Consider the following 16,924-nt stretch of genomic DNA (forward strand, 5'->3'; position numbering starts at 1 on the left):
AAGCTAGCTATAGTTGGTTGAACTATTTCTGAAGGTAATTACACGAGGCGGGAGGTTCTTAATTAGACGGTACTTGTAGTCGTAAACTTGTCCCAGTATTTAGTGTGAATGCTGCCGCCTAATCCCCTTTTAGACATAGTTTCACGTAAAACACTCGTTTTCTTGACTGAAAATATATTTTGAAGTATCATTTGACGTGTCCAGGATTGAACAGGCATTAAAACGACCCTTCGTACATAAAAAGTCAGTTTTCATCACGAACTGACATCATCTACAAAATGGACTTGACACCTAAATCTGTCTGATCCGCCCGTATATTTTTCTCGCATCGTTCCACGCCCTTCACTATTGTTGAATTTTTCTCCGACTGTAGGAGTGTACTAATTATTCTCAAATCTATTGTGCTGAAATATTTAAAAACACCATGTCATATTGCGTGGGTACTCGCACATCAAATATCCCATCGTTTACTAGCAGAAGTAAAACACCTAAGATTATCCGAATTCACTAGCGAAAGCCCTATCGAAGTATTATCGAGAGCAGAACATGTCCATCTAAATGTTTCGAAGGATTTAGTATTATTAACTTCACCGATACACATTGTTACGTTGCTATGTACTTTATTTAGGCGTGTCTTCGTTTTTTTAGCCATATGCTATGATTTGTGCTGACGTTTTATATTTTTTAATCGCTGATGTTGGTTAGTAAATATGCTCTCGTTAACATTAACTACTAGTCATGAAACTTTAGTCCTTGATATATCATAATTGGAAGGGATCTATATATCCGACTTCGTGGCAGATAGTGATTCGTATATCCAATGGGTCCACAAACTCCCAAATTGAATAACAACATGTTACAATAGAATAGGCGTTTCAGCGACAAATCTGTTTGTATAACACAATTCGTGAGTTTGGATCCTACAAAGCTTTTTCCATCACCGTGGCTTTTATTTTATTCGTTTATTTATTCGAACATAAATATTGGTACAAGGAGGCGCCAGATATATACGCGCCCCATAAATCATTCGACTCGTGTGAGGGCTGAGATACTGCCTGGGTGCCCAGACCGAAGCAGGTGGTTTTCTTGGGCAGCCACACCCAGGGTCTTTGACCTTAAGGTCTAATCCACAAGACAGTGGAGCGATGTCAGAAGATACAGTTTTATGGTAACCGGTGACCAATAATTGGCTCGTACGTCATTTGTTTCTCCAGGATACTGGAGCTCATGTGCACCATTGGTTTGGAATCAGGGTTTTCCAATTCCCCTAGGTGGACTCTACGTGTTCACCAACCCAGTTAAAGTGCCGGACATTCGCTTTTCATCCTCTCAATCTCGTGAACAACACCCCTGCAGCGAGGCGGTGAGTAGGACTTCCCTGACAGTGGTTGTATGCACGTAGTCATGTGAGAGCATTTCGAGAGGGAGAGCGAACTCTCCCCACTCTCGGCCATACCAGCGAATTTGGGTGCTCAAAGCGGGTATTATATCACTAGACCACCATCGCCGTAGCACCTTAGCACACTGTGCAGATGTGTGAAAATTCAAACATGCATATATGTGCTAATTTCTACGATTCTTATAATCATAGTTATTTGACTAACGCCCGTAGTTATCCTAATTTCATGTAACTATGAATACCTGGAGATATTTTGGTTTGTTTTCAACGTCGCGAATATGGAAGTTGTCTTATCTGAATGTTTGCGTAAGCTTTCACTGGAAAATTAAATATCCTCGTTGGTGACGACTATTATTAAACATATAAGTCCAGTATTAACCAATTATTCTACAAAGTCTCTTGACAAAAATCTATTTGAAAACGGATTTTATTCAGCAGTGGCCACAGAATAAATGGTATTATTCTTCCGAATTTTTCTTTCTGTCAAGTAAAACCCGAGCAAATTAGTGTGACTGAAGTAAGTTACATTTTCAAAAATGGTGAGGTCTTTTCCAAAAACAAGTAATATAAATAAAAAAGCTTGTCACATACTGCACCAAGAAACGTAAGATGTAAGCAGTATTATAGCACGAGAAATATCGATACATCGTCACCTTTATATTTGGAGCAATTAGTCCCTTTCATAAATTTCTCACTACCCTATGGAAATTTATATTTGGGTCGAAATATTGGTAAGGCATTAGATCTTTGTGAGCACTGATGGTGCCTATTTGGATAGGTCACTTTTGCAGCTTATGGTGTCTTAAGCCACATTACAACTTTTAAAGAATATCAAGTACTGATTAACTTCTTTTTATCAAACTTTATGTTTGTAATTCCAAGATTAAATTTGTATTTCATACTTATGTTATTCTATTCCTACAAATTTCTTACTAGGTCCTCTTGTGTTACGTTGGATTGTCAGAATTAGGTAAAAATACTGAAATGATTAAATAAAGAACCTGAATCCAACTTCCGTATTCCTCTGTAGTCATAAATTTTATTCACTAGAGACAAATCAGTCCTAAATTAAATGTAAGTGCTTTCCATAAGTCTGTGTAATCCTTGTATTTTCAGAAGTGTAAGATTTGAACAAGGGACCGTAAGTTAATGTTTACAATAATCTGTAATTCATTCATGGTTTAAATGACATGAAGCGGTTGTTGAAAGTTTGAAGATTATACTTAACTAGTATATGCAGTAATTCCAACGAATGACAAAGCATCACTTTAAAGTTTTCTGATTATTCCAAATGTCGTTAAATTCTGTTCTTTCAGAACCTTCACTATTTTCCTCGACTACTGTGGATTTTAGGTAAAATAATAATTTTCATTTATCGTTGACCTCATAATTAAAAACTTGATTTCGTCAGGTGGTGAGAAATCCGCATTTTAGTCAAAGTATTTGTAGATAAATAGGCAATATGGCTAAGTCTTGCATAAATATATTACTCAATGCCGGTTACGTGAACCTATACTTAGTCACTGATACTAAACAACATTTTATCCACTTATTTTCAGTTTTTGTACTGATTAGAGAGTAGTTTTTCCTTCATAGGCTTCTTAGCTAGGATGTGATGTAAGCATAACGTCGAGGAACCATAAAAATTCCATGTTGTTCCTTATCGTAACAGAAGAACCTATTTCACAAACTCAATAGAAAGCTTATTATTTACAACTGTGAATTTGTCGGTGTTAATAAAAACACTTGTACAATTTCGGGTTTAAATCCTTTCATAACCAAACAAACTTTTTACTTACATATATTTTTAATTTAGAAGTTGATCGATGCAATTCCTTTATATGTCTTTTAGGTCCAGTTCCTCCATGTAATATCTTAATTTATACATCTTTTGTCCAAAAATGAACCGAACTCCCCAAGAACGTCTGGATGCTCTCCTTAAGTCTGCCGAAGATTTCACTATCATTCAAAATATAGACATTTCTCACTATGCACGGTTTATCCGGTCGATGTTTCGTTTGTCTGTCCAGTTCTCAGAAGCAGGTCAAAAAGAAAGAGCGTACATATTATCCATAAGAGCTGTTTTGTGTATCCGAGAATTACCTAATCATAATGGTTACCATAGACTGGATCCACGTGTTCAAAACGAACTCAAAAGTCTTGGTAAATTACTCCCAAAATCTGCCGAGTTCTTAAAGGATGATTTGAAAAAGAAGTACACAGAGGAATATGAGTTGTATAAAAAGTCACTTAGTATAACTGAATGGAAAGTGAATACAAATGGGCCAGTGGTACCCTTTCTTAATCATACTTCAAAACCATATGATGACTATCCAGTTGATCCCAACTCTTATAGACACTCCTTGTCTAATTTATCTTCAGTTAACGGGACATTATATCCCGCTTTTAATAAAGCCCTCAACTATACTCCCGATGAACTCCCAAGATCTTTGTACAGTAACTACACAGGAAATTATGGTTTAACGAAAACATATTTATCTCGACATCTGATTAGTGACTTTTTGAGCCTAGCTAGTAAAAACACTAAAGGAAATCGAGAAACTTGTGGGACCCTATGTGGGAAATTAATTAGTGGCAATTTCTATATTACAAACCTTCTAATTCCGAAACAAAGTGGTACTCCAGACTCTTGCGTTACGTATAATGAAGAGGAAATATTCGAGTACTTAGACAGGAGGCAGCTGATCACATTGGGTTGGATTCATACACATCCTACTCAAACGGCTTTCTTATCGGCTGTTGATCTACATTGTCAACTGTCTTACCAGACTATGCTTCCGGAAGCGATTGCAATTGTATGCGCTCCTAAGTTCGATGATATTAAATGTTTTTCATTAACTCCTGATCACGGCATTTCATTCCTGTCAAAATGTAAAAAAACAGGTTTCCATCCACATGCCACAGATCTCCCATTATATGAACAAAGTCAACATGTAATATTTGACGACACTATTGAACATTCTTCTGATGATCTCCGATAATTTGAAAGTTCACAATGTTTGTACAGTGAGTTTTGAATGTACAGACTATTCTTTATGCTTTATCTATTTCACTTCTTTCTGACCTTAATTTAAGAAACTATAAATGGTTTGCAATATTTTCCTAATGAGACCCTTATTTATTTTTCTTGATTGTCAAATGCTTCTTGTAAATGTTTCTGCTATTGATCAACAATCACAAAGGTTTATCACTTGTGAAAGAGATAGAACTTAGTGTTTGATAAAGTTAATTTGAGGATGGATTGAGACTGGACAGGGGGAAGAGACGTTTAGAAACTTCGTTGTGGCTGGGCATCTATTTACAGGTGAAGCGTTTCACTGATCAAATAGTTTTAAACCGAGATATGACTGTAGAAGCATCTCATAGACATAAGTCTTATTGACCTCATAAAAGTCTCTAGAGAATTGTCTAAAACTGGTTCGAAAATCTTATTATCAGATGTAGGGTAATGTGAATTATTTGGTAGGCAGGAATATCTTTCCCTATAGGCATAGCAATACATTTAGTTCCGTACTATTTCATATGAATCTAAAATGTGTCAACATATATCCTTTTGGAACCAGCTAACATAAGAATACATAAATTTGTTTGAACCTCCTAGCTATAGGTATATTCCTAATTTTCGTTTAGATTCACTGCGAAGATTTATGGTATGAAAGGACTAATGTACACTGCCTACAGCATCCTCAAAACCAACCCGGTGATTATGAGTTTATTTGAAGTGCAGATAGACATGACTATGACATCTATCAGACTAATATATAGCGTATCGCTGCCTAAATCTTACGAATATAAGTTACTTGCGAGACAGATGTTAGATTGCTTTTTGGAACTATTGAAAGATGGCCAGTCAGTATGTAAAAGATTTATAAAGAATGACTAATTTGGAAAGAAGTATAGGTTCGGAAAATTGTTATCATATCATGATGTTAAGTTTTAGAGGCAGTATCTAGTCATACCTACTAACGCACACGAAGAATCTGCACTTAGGTTGTTCCCCTGCAACCTGGTACTTCAATTAATTAACATCTTGAATAAGCAATACTATTTGGAACATCGAAGATTGTTGTTGTTGTTGCATCAACCTATCTTGCATTTAATTAACGTCCCTGTATCCGCATAGTTTGGTCACTTTTATGATTGAAGTACATCCCCAAACTTACTCGTACTCTATGATATACTCAGTTTTAAGAGAAGTAACTATTATCTCACTTAACTTTAAGATTCATTTACAAATACGTACTGATACTAATGGGATGCAGGGCAAACTGAATGAAAAGTTATCAGGACTTACGCTAAAACATTGAGTGGTAGAAATATCGGCATTTCAATGATATAACTTAGATGAAGAGTAGTGAAAATAGTATACTTACCCTCAGTAACCTAACTTTACCGATTTTCTTATACGATTAAAAGTTAACCAGTCAGGTAATTACTTCAGCCCTTAATTCATATTTCCACGTCAGACCATGTACTTGTTTGTCCCGATAACAATAGTGAATGGTAACTTTGGTATCCATTGATGGACCAGTATTATGCATATTTTTTTTTATCGTATAATTGCTAAATAACTAAACTATTCATACTCATGTTCCCCTTATTATAAGCTTTATTTTGACCTATAGACTATTATTGTACGATTTACCATTCTTGAGTTATCCCTAGTCTATTAATTGCTGCCTCCCACATTTGGCTAAATCTTGTACAAATGATATTTCCTATTTTATTGGTACGATGTGGTCAGTCTGTTTGGTATATAAACTCAGTATGTTTGAAATACAATGATTCATACCGCAGAGGCTGTTATTGGTGTTCTGGACTTAACTGGCTGGGCTAGGCAGAAGCAGGATCGATAAGCACTCTAGACTGCTCGTACGGTTTTCGTGTGTTACTGTTCAAATCGATAATTCGCTGCTTTCTGATTGGCGGTTTTACAACGTCATACATTAACTAGGCATCCACTTGGCCACAAGTTATAACAGTACTATGGATCAAAAAACTTATGTCTTCTTGTTTTTTAGACATACAGCCTTACATCTGACATCAAAAGAACACAGTAAGTGGTCCTGTCGAAATAGACTACAACTATATGCGTTAATAAAGGCCGAAAGCAGTATATATATATATATATATATATATATATATATATATATATATATATATATATATATATATATATATATTAGTTAAGAGCTATGATGAAAAACTAATTGCAGAGAAATTTTTTCTTCGCTCGATTCGTTCCTTCTTTATTTACCAAATCTCAAAATGGGAATTAAATATCTGCTGTACAAGGCATCTACTGCTGAAAATTTATTAGCACATATCCATTAAAATTAATCCAGCTACTTTCATAAGTAAGCTTGTTGCATATACTAAGATAAAACATTTGTGTACAACATGCACTGGATATACTGATAAGCTTTAAAAAATCTATTCAACAGAACCTGAAGTAACAAATTGAGTAATCTGATATGCCAAAAATCGTCGTGTAAGTAAGCAGTCAGTGTCATTTTAATGCACGAAAAATCAGTTCTCTAAAATAGTATATGTATATATGTAAACTCATGCCCACGAAACAGTGGTCTGTGTCAAATCAAGAACTTTATTCATTTTGCCTTTTGCATCTGTAACATTAAGTACTATACGCGGTGGGGAAGATATTGTTGGATCCAAGTTTTCATTTGATTTTTTCGATGACCAAGCTTCATCTTTAACGCTTTTATGACTAACACTGATGTTGACACGACTACCGGGATTTAGATGTCCTTGTTCATCAGCTAAAGCGAGGAGACTAATTATCCTACGTTCAATCTGAAAAAATTGATCAAACATAAATTCAATATAAAGTATCATTCAGTGTGTAAAGACAAAAGATGTGATTTATAGTTTCGCTCTGATGTTAACGAATATTTATTTACCAAGTACTTGGGGCTTCGAGCCATAGTCTAAATGTAAAGGTTAATTCATACTATCTGGTTGCTCAAACTAAAGTAGGAAGAATGGGGTTTCAACCTGCAACTTAGTGGTTGAAGGCCGAATGTCTTAACCATTAAGTTATCACCTTGACGTTGAGTTATATCATTAATAATAATAGTCTAGTAATGATTATATGAGAAAAATAGGTATCCATTATTTTTCTGTTAGCGAAATTGCAAATCCGACTACCTGCACAACACAGTAGTTCCCAGAAAAATGAAAGCCTTTGTATCTCCTCATTTGAAGTTATTATCTTGAAATTGACAACTTATGCATTGCAGAAAAATTTTACAATGAGAAAACGTCCTCGAGCTTTTCACTCCGGCTAGTATAAGATAATAGTAAGTCAATGTCAGTCACAACGTAGAACTTCGTATGTACGTACATCAGTTCGAGTTGTCATACTACATTAGCACAGAGATGCAGCTGTCGATTCAAATCCCATAGTGGTAGAAGTAGTAAGAGTATAAGCATTATGTGAAAGATAAGAGTTTGAAGATGTTATTGAAGGAGTATAATCTAATGAAATAAATTTGGAAACAGAAAAAAGATAGAGACATGAAGGATTCAGAAGATTAGAATTTGGCAGAACACAAAGAGTGAATGCACCTTCGTCATTGCAAACGATTTTGAGCCATGTAATTCAAGGTCTCTAACCATCGATTGCTATCATCTCACGAATCCCAACCAGGTAGTCTACACCTACCAACATGGCTCAGTCCACTTGTCAGTGACTTCATGGATTTGTGTCACGTTTTGGTCTGGCCGCCCCTCGCTTTCTCCCAACCTACACCTACACCATAAAACATTGCACGTCGAGGCAGTCGGTGGTTGGGCATACGTAACACGTGTCCCAGCCATCTCAACTGATGAAGTTTCACTACTTCATCAATCGATTTGCCATCCTTACCTAGTACCCGTTTACGAACGACTGCATTACTTACCCGGTGGTCCCAGGATATACAAACAATGCTTCGAAGACACTTATGATCGAATACTAGTAGCCTACGAATATCCTCTACTCTTACCGCCCATGTTTCACTGTCATAAAGTAGGACGGAACGAACAGCTGCACAGTAAACCCGTCCTTTGGTTGGTAGACGGATATCTCGCCTACGCCATAAATGACGCAAGTTGGCGAAAGCTAGACGAGCCTTCTGTATCCGTGCTGAGATTTCGTCATATACCAGACCCCAAGGGTTGATGAGATTCCCAAAATAAGTGAAGCGGTCAACGCGCTCAACTACTTCACGTTCTATCATCAAGTAAGTCAATGGCCACACCTACATTCATGAATTGAAAACGATAGTTGATTAAAGTTCCCACAATGTAAAATCATTTAATGAGGTAGTCACTTCTATCTGTACCAAGGTCAGTCATGTCGATGAAATTACTAAAACAAACACTTCTACTCATCTGAAAGTCATAGAGGATTAATTTGAAATCCATAGTAGTATGACCTATAAAAACGCGGCGAAATTGGCCAGTCTTACCTCGTAATTGATTGATCTTGCTCCGTAATACACATCATATCCATCAACAATAAGATCTACTACTTCACGATTCCATGTTATTGTGAGAGAATGTCTTTTCAATGCCTACAAGAAAAATTACTCTAGGTTATATATCAAGTTCTACACACGAAAAGACATAGTTTATAAAATTAGGTATAGATAATCTAGTAAGCAAGTTGTGTAACAGACCATAGTGAAAAGATTCAACAAAATACTAGGCATAAATAGGATTTACACATGGTTTATTGATGTTAACTTATGCCGTAACACACATGAGTTTACCTGAAAAGTGAAATTGTTATGAATTTTAAAAAAATAAAAAGAAGGCCGTATGCCAATTCGTTATGATTTTATGTCCGGCTTTTATCATGTGAATTATCCACCAACTGGGATACCACTGTGCCAAAACAATGACTTCGACCGGTATGAGCAGTCTAGCGTCCCTATTGGTCCCTTGTCCGCCTAGCCCTTCCAAATGAGTCCAGAACGCCAATTTCAGCTTTTGCTATGCGAATCATTTATTTCAAGCATACACGGTTTACATACCAGACAGACAGACCACATCACACCATAAAATAGAAAATAATATTTGTACAAGATCAAGCGCCCCCAGATGCCCTGGTACGGCCGAGAGTGGAGAGAGTCCGCTCTCCCTCTCCAAATGCTCTCACATGGCCAGCGAATATATAGCCTCTGCCAGGGAAGTCCTACTCACTGCCTTCTCCTGGCATTACTGTTGTTTACGAAATTGAGAGGACGAAAAGCGAATGTCCGGCGCTTTAACCGGGTTGGTGGACAAGGCGAGTCCACCTAGGGGAGTTGGAAAACCCTGATTCCAAACCAATGGTGCACATGGGCTCCAGTATCCTGAGGAAACAAATGGCGTACGAATCAATCGTTGATCACCGGCTACCATGGGACTGCATCTCCTCACGATGCTCCACTGCCTTGTGGATCAGATCTTCCGATCAAAGGCTCCGGGTGTGGGCCCCTAAGAAAACCACCTGCTTCAGTTCGGGCACCTGGGCAGTATCACAGCCCTCAAGCAAATCGAATGAGATTTGTATGGCGCATATGTATCTGGTGCTTCCTTGTACCAATATTTATGTGTTTAAATAAATAAAACAAGATCAAGCCAAATGTGGCTGTAAACGTGGGATACAATAATCAATAAACAATATAATTTACGGACAGTAATTCGTATGATAAGAATCCATAGGTCAAAATAAAGCTTATAATAAGATGAATATAGATATGCACAATCTAATTACTCAATAGTTATACAATAAGAGTATATATAGAATAATCGTCCACTAATAGGTCCCGGAAGTTACCCATACTTATGCCTTCGCTAGGATACAACAGAAATCACTAAAACTACAATATCCCTTAACTTGACCTAAAAACACCTATTGTTATTTCACAAATATGAAAATCAGAGATAAAGTGAAACTAGCACAAGTGAAATGTTGTGATTGCCACAACCATTCGCTACAATACAACTGATATAATAATAAATTCATATATCCTCCATTACTCTTCATAACTAATTCCTCAAACTCATTTCTATACGTTTGAATTCGTTGACAGTAGGCCAAATGTTTCTGAAGAATTCACAGTTGCACTAAATGTTAACTTTTCCAAAAAACGTATCACCGACATCAATTGTGAATTTCAAGAATATCTACTTGTTACCTATAACAAATCATTTTAAAGAGATCTACTTAAGGAAATCAGTCTGGAAAATTGTTTAATTTAGTAAATCTTTCAACAAATATCAGTCATCTACTGGTTAACACACACACAGGCCAATCATGAATAATTGATTTCAACTATGTGTTATTCTAAAGCTTTATCCCATAAGGCAAAATAGTCCATTTTCACACTTAAGATTGGTGAAATCACAATCATCTAGAATCAGATTCTTTTCAGTTAAAATCATCATGCGTTCTATTAATTTTTCAACGTTGTTGTTTGATATATACTTAGTTCTTGTTTCACAAAAATTATATTCTTTTGAAAGCTAATGACAGAAGAAAAACTGACCTTTTCACTCCAACTTTTTAAACTACGATTCACTAGTTCGGTAAGTTCAGATGTAGAGAATGGTAAAAAATAAACCATTTCATTAATACGACCAAGAAACTCATCACGAAGAAAATGTCTCTGTAATATATTTATGTGAAAAAAAATTCGATAGCAAGTTATTTGGACAATACAGGAGTGAATTCATGACAATGAGAAATATGTAAAAATGTAACTAATATTATAGGTTGAGAAATACTTTTTAGTTACGAACGTACTACTTGAAGCATGGGAAAATGTAGGTTACAAAGTTGATAGTTTGAACGACTGACCTACGGTGGTACATAACTATTAATCAGATTTTGATATCCGTTAATACATGAAGAATCGTAATTGAGTATCGTTGCATTATTCTATGGATTAAAAGTTATGTTGTGATAAACAATTTACGCGATAGTAAATTAAGGGAATTTTTAAACTCTAAAATCTAGCTGCTTGTTCACTATTATTTATGTGCGAATCGATCATTATCTGAGAAATGATGTGTAATAAGTGAGCATCCATTTGTGTTTGAATTTACAATATTTTCTAACAAAAAATAGTAAAATGATATCTCGAATCAAACAACACGATCAAGTTAAAAGAAAAGGATATAAAACATCACAGACTTATCACAGTGTATCAAAGAACTTACACGTAGAAGAGCTAACTGTCGACATTTAAGTCTTGCAACAAATAGGATATTGTCGAGCGATTTTATAAGGTTGAAAGCCATTGGCGTCGGCTTCCCAACTTTGGTCAATTTATGACTAGTATTTAATCTTATCAACGTTGATGTATGTCTTAGCTTATAGTTGATATACTATACATGTTATAGCCTTGCACCAGGACTTCTGAAAATGCATCTGGATCTTAATCACTGGTGAGCGGATATGATTATTACTACTCAGGCAAAGTGCATATAAGTTTTCAACAACAACAAAATGAACGGAATTAGAAATTCAGAAGTAAGCAAACAACAAAACTGACATCGGTGAAAAACACAATCATTAATTCAGTCAGTCCCACTTAATCGAAGAGCTATAATGAGACTGTTTATAAACAATATAGGACCTGGCATAAGACTGTACTGGTTGCGACAGCTCATATCAATGACGGGAATCTGAGTACAAAATGTTTTGTCTGAAAAGAATAAAGGAACTATAAGTTTACGATTTACAGTAAAACAATGAATGAATGCAGATTTGTGATTGTGATCAATTTTGAATCATGACGCTTAAGGGGATTACTTACTGGAGTCCAATTCAAATGTCTCAGTCCTACATTTGAACTCAGTGATAAATCCATAAAATGAGATAAGAGATTTTAAGACAATGTTTTATATAACAATATATCTAAATAAGCATAAGGTTGACACAAAATAAATGAAAAATAAAACTACAATAATAGATAACAGTCTGTCATCATTGTTACTGACCTACTCTACTTACCCTTAAAATCGGACGCATAACTTTTTCTTTAAAGTCTCGAGATATTTCAATGTCAGCTTCTGAAGTAAATTTGGATAGGAAAATAGACATTAAATTTGAAATGTGAGAATAGTGTTACATTTCTTGTCGTATACTGTCAACTTATAAATGCCATCTACAACTTTCGAAATTTTGCACTCGTAAAGTAACAGATTTAGAAAATTCAGCTCACTTGATTGTTGATACGTAGTCAAATGTCTCGTCTGTGTCACAAACGTTTGGTGTAGGATACCGAGATCTTATGAACAAAACAACCTGTTAAGGCTTTATACGATGAACTGACAACTCGAAAACAACCTAACTTAATAAATAAAAATTGTGTTTCCATTCGTAACTAGCACCAAGACGGATGCTACAGAGGTTACCAAAGTTGAAGCTGGTTTTATCATACGGTTAGTTAATTTGGCTTTATTATCTTGGCTTGGACTCAAGCAACTTTCCCAAGCTTGATTCCTATAGCATTTTGTATTACGACCATGATAAGAGGATGTTAAGTTAGAAGCCGTGACCTGTGAAACCAACCAAGATGTAGATAATTACCAACCGTCCTATATAACGAATTAACTAGAGTTTGGAAATATGGATCGACATGAACACTGTGACTTGAATGTCTAATGACTGTTATGGGATCTAGTGTCGTGTAGAGGGGTCCTTAACGAGGAAAAGACGGCTGTCCATGGTTGATCTCCATCCTGGGAACTCACTAATCGACACGGAGTACGCAGACGATATAGTCCTTTTTGATGAAGATGCTGGGAAAGCAGTTTTCTAATTGTCTTGAACAACAATACACGTTTAGGATGCGTTTCTCTCCTTCCACATATACAATTTTGCTTTAGGACTAATCTACATCAACCCCTAAACTAATGATGAGAAGTGAAATAATTCAGTACATTGACCAACTCAATCATTTTGAATGTCTCATTAGCCCTAATGGGTTGGTGCTTGACAAGTCACTCATAATGGTTCAAATGTTTTCACTCTTTGTATTTCTCTTGATCTTTAAACCCAGTATTCCTTCATACATATCTTTTCATTGTCAATCCCTAGTCTTTCTAATTAAAATTGCTACAACATTATTTTGATTCGTGTTACAATAAGTCTCATTGATTTCATCGCATCGTACATATGTGGTATGGAAACTTGGGCCGATTGACTTTTGTACCAGACTATATGGTGTACTATTAAATGACAAACCAAACAATGAGTTTAAAAAGTAACCATGACAACAAACCATCATTTCCGGAAACGTGTCGTAGTTGTTGCGCATGTTCAGCTATAACTTGACTTCCAACATTCGATGTCATAATGAATATAGCATCTTTGCAGTTAATTGTAGTGCCACGCCCATCTGTTAACCGTCCCTAATAAGAATATGATGTTTAGTAAATAAGTAGCTAATAATATGATGATAACGAAAACGAATTCGGTTTATTAACCCCATTACCTACTCAAATACAGCTTATTTGACATAGTTATTAATATTTAAATATTTACATAAAACAGAATATTTGTCTATCATTCCTCACTTTTGAGATTAGCTACTAGTTATACACTACCTCTAATTTTTTTTTACTTGATAACACCAATCTAATAATATATACTAACGCATATTACCCCTCGTGGAGCATATGTCGCCAACTAGAAATCTCCAACCTGGACTCTCCTTACAGTTGTTGCCAAGTGTTATTCAGTCTTTTGATGTCTGCCAAATAAGTATGAGAGTAAATGTAACTGTCTTTTTTATTTGACAACTATCACACTGGAAATACTAAAATAACAGTTATAAGCAGTTAATCCTTTTAAAAATACGTGTTATATAAAGTAAAGGAAACTTCAAACTGTTAAACATAGCTGAGTAAATATGAAATCTATAAACCAACCATCATATCACCTAATGAGTTAAGACTTGCCTGCAAATTACATGTTGAATGTACGCAACTACATAATGCAATAATCAAATTTATCTCGAGTTATTTATCTAATCTCAACAAACCATATGTTTAGAATGTATATTCTTATATTTTAAAATATTAATCGATAAAGAGACCATAAAATGCTTCAAATGTGTTGGTTTCTTTACCTCAAACCATTAATTCAATATTAACACTTCTCAGTTTGTATACTGACTAACTGGATGTGCATTAGAATTCTAGTAAAATGATAAAAATGATTACACAATCAATTTCTCTTTATATTTCTTATATTGTAGAAACGAAAATAAATTACAGAGCTATAAGTGTTTATGTATCCCTGTTAAATAATAGTGAGCTTTCTTCAAGTTACTGGTATACACATCTTTAAAGTATGATGGAGCCACCGAATAACTATACGCTGATATTAAATACAGATATAATAAAGTTAATAAGTCAATAAAACTTCTTGAGCGTGAATGTTAACATGACATGGAGTAGAAATTGTCACAGAGCCAAACAGATGTCTTCAATGTGTTACCACCACAAATTTCAAACACATTATTACTATGGGTAGTTTATTTCATACTGATAATCTGTTATTACTTGTTCTCCAGTTCATTTATTACTGTTAGTGTATCAGTATTTTCATTTTTTGGGTATTTTGTATTGTATGGAATTTTTCCATAGCTATGACAATCCGGCCTGGCATTCAACTCTGTGAAGTATGTTTGTTTTGTTTCTTTGTGGCTTCTTGGCTCTATTTTCAGCAAATATGTTTTTAAGTATACTTACTTTTAGTAGAATGAAAAATACATTAGCATACTTAATCAACATTTGATAATCAAATTTCACAATCACTGCTAATCTATAGGATGTTATAATCAATGAAATAACAGTATAGTATATAGAACTATAAATTATGCAATGGGAAACATATGATGCACATAAGGTTCAAGTTTTTCTTAACGAAATCATATGACTAAAACAATGGATTTCTCATTTGTCTATACATAGATGAACCTGTTGTAGAAACAAACTCGTGATAATCAATAAAACTTAAAGTACACATAAACAACAAATGGTCATATTCTTTAAGAGAACAAAATATTTTGCATTTGAAGAAACTATGAAAATGAAATTTAGAGATAAGCGAAAAAAAAACAAGTTCTTGTACTAATAATGTACTAACACTTTTATTACTACTACTACTACCCCAGGTGCATATACATGTACGTTACCTGAGTTATATATATATATATATATATATATATATATATATATAACTCATTTATTGTCGCCCTAATATACGTCCACTAGTTAGCATTTACGCATGACTTTGAATTCATGATTACAATCATAAAAGCTTAAAATAATGAGACCATCAGTGAAGATAAATCAATATTTCGCTTACGGAATAATAATTAAGTAAAACAATGTAAACTATTTCAATGATATTCATTTTTTTAACTAACTGGCTTCTAATATACTTTCAGATATAGACAGTCTCCCTTAACAACAAAAAGTTGTTTATTAACTAAACTAAATTCACATTTAATATTGAATATAAATACAAATTAAATTGGTTTAACTATTTATTGATTTGATCGGATATTGATAAAAAAAATTATTTTATAAAAACATAACCATAAATATCGATAAGTGTATATGAAACGTTTAATACAGAATTTTAGTCGTAATTAATGCTGTTACATATTGATAAACAAAAATATATATAAACACGGACAACGACACTATCGAAAATAAATAAAATTTATTTATTGTCTATACTACATAACAATACAATTGTGAATAAATAGATTTTTATCATGTCCTAAATGCACACAGTTATAGTATTGTCATATTAGAAATAACATGATGTCGGTAGAAAATACCCACATAATTTTAGGAATTTAAATCAAAACCTTTACTACATTCGTTACTTTTTTCTTCTTCAGTTTTTTGTGGATTTATTCATTGGTTCATTTAATACGTATTAATACTGGAACAGCTGGGCATCAGAAAAAAGTATGTACCATACTGTTATTTCGTAGCGAAGACTTAAGTCTGGGTAACTTCCGGGACCTATGAATGGACAATTATTCCATGTATATTCTTATTGTTTAACTATTGAGTGATTAGATTGTACATATCTATATTCATCTTATTATAAGATTCATTTTGACCTATTGATTATTATTATACGATTTACTGTTCTTAAATTATACTCAGTTTATTAATTACTGTCTCCCAAGTTCACAGCCACACTTGGCTTGATCTTAAACAAATATTATTTTCTAGAACACCAATAAAAGCCTCGGCAATATGAATCATTATTCTTAAACATCCTGGGCTTATATACCGACCAAACAGACTACATTGTACCATAAAATAGAAAATAATATTTGTATAAGATCAAGCCAAATGTGGCTGTGAACTTGGGAGACAGTAATTAATAAACTGAGTATAATTTAAGAACAGTAAATCGTATAATAATAATCAATAGGTCAAAATGAATCTTATAATAAGATGAATATAGATATG

General features: G+C 34.3%; 2 protein-coding genes across 2 annotated transcripts in view; one reads left to right on the plus strand and one right to left on the minus strand.

The window, feature by feature from the left end:
• Window positions 1–2,324: 2,324 nt before the first annotated feature.
• Smp_044250 (subfamily M67C unassigned peptidase (M67 family)) lies at window positions 2,325–4,616 on the plus strand. The gene is made up of 3 exons (XM_018799137.1): window positions 2,325–2,473; window positions 2,516–2,540; window positions 3,252–4,616. Exon 3 carries the CDS (start codon window positions 3,301–3,303, stop codon window positions 4,399–4,401), a length of 1,101 nt encoding a protein of 366 aa, XP_018650956.1. The 5' UTR covers window positions 2,325–2,473; window positions 2,516–2,540; window positions 3,252–3,300; the 3' UTR covers window positions 4,402–4,616.
• A 2,339-nt stretch (window positions 4,617–6,955) lies between these two features.
• The window catches only part of Smp_145990 (putative suppressor of potassium transport defect 3 (skd3 protein)), a gene marked incomplete at its 5' end in the record, with an annotated part of 20,735 nt that continues 10,766 nt past the window's right edge, over window positions 6,956–16,924 (minus strand). The window contains 5 exons of the mRNA XM_018799138.1: window positions 6,956–7,234; window positions 8,893–8,997; window positions 10,960–11,079; window positions 12,232–12,257; window positions 13,702–13,831. Coding sequence (XP_018650957.1) covers window positions 6,986–7,234; window positions 8,893–8,997; window positions 10,960–11,079; window positions 12,232–12,257; window positions 13,702–13,831 — 630 coding nt within the window. The 3' untranslated portion in view covers window positions 6,956–6,985. The remainder of the gene's footprint in view (window positions 7,235–8,892; window positions 8,998–10,959; window positions 11,080–12,231; window positions 12,258–13,701; window positions 13,832–16,924) is intronic.

The sequence above is a fragment of the Schistosoma mansoni genome, chromosome 3 (assembly GCF_000237925.1).
Source record: "Schistosoma mansoni strain Puerto Rico chromosome 3, complete genome".
In the NCBI taxonomy this organism is placed as follows: Eukaryota; Metazoa; Platyhelminthes; class Trematoda; order Strigeidida; family Schistosomatidae; genus Schistosoma; species Schistosoma mansoni.

What these genes read in the sequence shown, in the direction of transcription:
- Smp_044250 (XM_018799137.1), top strand. Translation starts at nt 3,301, where the DNA reads ATGAACCGAACTCCCCAAGAACGTCTGGATGCTCTCCTTAAGTCTGCC.